Genomic DNA, 2,414 nt, shown 5'->3' on the forward strand with positions numbered 1-2,414 from the left:
AAAATGATATTTAATTGTCAATAGATGAATTTTTTGTCAACAGATGTATAGAAAGAAAAACAATATTTTGTCATAGAAATCTGTAGTATAGAAGCGGTAAGTAAAATATTTCTGTTTTTTTTCATACATAGATCGATAAATCTAACACTAGTTTTTTTTTAGATTCAATAAAAATATCTTTTTTAAATTTTAAAAATAATCTTTTTATTAAACCAGAGCTACATTGATTACATTTAATTTTTTAAAATAGATTTAATCCAATATTACATTGGTTACATTTAATTTTTATATTAGATGGTAGACGACCAAAACGGAAATTATTCATTACAAAAGATTTAACGTAAACGTGGTTAAACAATTTTGTGAAAGGATGCAATTCTCTTAAATCTTGATTTCTTGATATTTTATAGAGGAAAAATAGACAAAAGTATCCGCAGACAGGACTATACGGTCCCTGTAAAGCCCAACGATTCCAATATATTCGATCACTATTTCGACGAATAAATCTTATAATTGATGGGATGTTCGGAGGTAGTCCGTAGGAATCAAAATAATAACAGGTAAAATTTTTAAAATAAATTGCGATCCAATGTTGTCCCGGCTTTCGACTGTTCTCGGTGTTAACTATAAATCCTCGCTTCTTTCCGATTTCTTGAGGCAATAAATCCGATGGATAAACTCCTCCAAATGTCTTGCTAATTTCTGGATCTCCTAATGCTAGTTTCCATAAAGTAATTGTGTCCATTTTCTTAGAAGTCGACGTAAATATTCCGAGATCGATCGATTTCTATTGTATTACGATATTCTAAAAAGCACACGATGTTAACTGTCTCGGGTAAAGATCTTTTAAATTTTAAATCAATACTAATGTTTCCCTGTGTTAAAATACTTGTGTGGTTTTCTGACGCCGCCTTATCAGGGGTTAAATCAAACACGTGAAACATATATCCTTGGGCGTAATCGGAATAGGATATATTAGCATATTTTCCATAGGGAATTCCGCCCATCTCTTCGAATAATGTTGCATAACTTCGAGCATAACTTTTTTCATCGAAATCAGGAGTATATGGCGTGGATGGGATTAAAATTGAATCCTTTATAACAGAAATATAATTTAAATCGAAATTTTCAAAATTGAAAGGATTTAAATCGAACTGTCCATTAAACGCATTATTACGAACGAATCCAATTATAATTCTTTTTGGGATTTGACCAATTATTGCATTTGAAATATTTGAACTTAAAATACCTTTACTTAAAGTAAATACTTTAATATCAACTCGTCGATAAGGCATTTTAATTACAGAATTTTCTAAGGCTTTTTCCATTCCAATTAAAATGCTAGGACTAACTTCTACTTTGTTTACTTTTAATGTAATATTCTTTAATCGAATCTGATAATTATTGTCGGTTGCCATTAGAGCAAAAGCGTCTTTTGATCGTTCCAATTTGATTCTAACATCAATTCCATTTATCAATAATTTAGGTTGGTTAATAAAATCGAAATGAAGTCGTCCATTTAGATCCAATACTTGACTTTTACTACTTTTCTTAAACCTAGCGATTAATCCTTCATTCTTAGCATCTTTAATCGGATTGGTTTCGTTTAAAAATCCAGCACTATCTTTGTAGAAAAAAGAACTTGTTAAAAAAGTTTTTTGTGCTTCTTCAGATGAAAATAACAAAGCTTCAATTATTGCTTTATATGCATAGTTTACATGCGATGATACTTGTTTTTCGTTAAACCATACGGCACACTGTGAAAACATACTATGCAATAAATTATTTACCGGAGTAACGAGATCTGTATCCAACGTAGATGTTCCATTTCGTTTAGTAATAGATAGCTGAACATTAATCGAAATGCTGCTCAAATCTATTAAGCTTTCACCCGAACCAGGTATTAGAAATTCTATAGGAGATTTTTGATCGGTGATAGTGGCAATAGGGTAAAGAATACTAGGTATGGTATTCTCTATGGCTAACTGTGTGGGAATAGTTTTAAAAAAATCCAATTCGGATTTCAGACAAGGACATGAAAATTCATCCATTACGAGAAAATATCGACTTCTTTCCTCCTCTTAATATTCTTTCGTTTTACATGTTTTCTTTGACGTTTTCGTTTTTTACCCGATCCGCTTTGAACTTTTTGAATGACGTCATCTTTTATTTCTTTTCCCATTGATTTAATCCGCGATAGTGCAGCATCTTTTAACGATTTCCCACTGAGTAAATCCGTTCCAATGTCTTTTGCTACATTTAATGCTTTCTTTCCAATATATTTTCCAGCATCTTTTAAGATTGGTATTGCTTGTCTAAACACGTCCCCAAAAAATCCATATCCGTGTTGGATCGGCCGACTTTTAAAATATTGACCCCTTCCTGATTGGAAAAAACGGAGCTGTTGATATATA

The 2,414-nt window shown here is 31.3% G+C and overlaps 1 protein-coding gene across 1 annotated transcript; it reads right to left on the minus strand.

The window, feature by feature from the left end:
- Positions 1 to 749: 749 nt before the first annotated feature.
- Positions 750 to 2,051, minus strand: LOC136978396 (uncharacterized protein F54H12.2-like). The gene has a single exon (XM_067274098.1). The coding sequence runs from the start codon at positions 2,049 to 2,051 to the stop codon at positions 750 to 752; it is 1,302 nt and encodes a 433-aa protein (XP_067130199.1).
- Positions 2,052 to 2,414: the final 363 nt, after the last annotated feature.

This window comes from Centruroides vittatus, unplaced genomic scaffold (assembly GCF_030686945.1).
Source record: "Centruroides vittatus isolate TY-2023 unplaced genomic scaffold, ASM3068694v2 contig_526, whole genome shotgun sequence".
Taxonomy (NCBI): Eukaryota; Metazoa; Arthropoda; class Arachnida; order Scorpiones; family Buthidae; genus Centruroides; species Centruroides vittatus.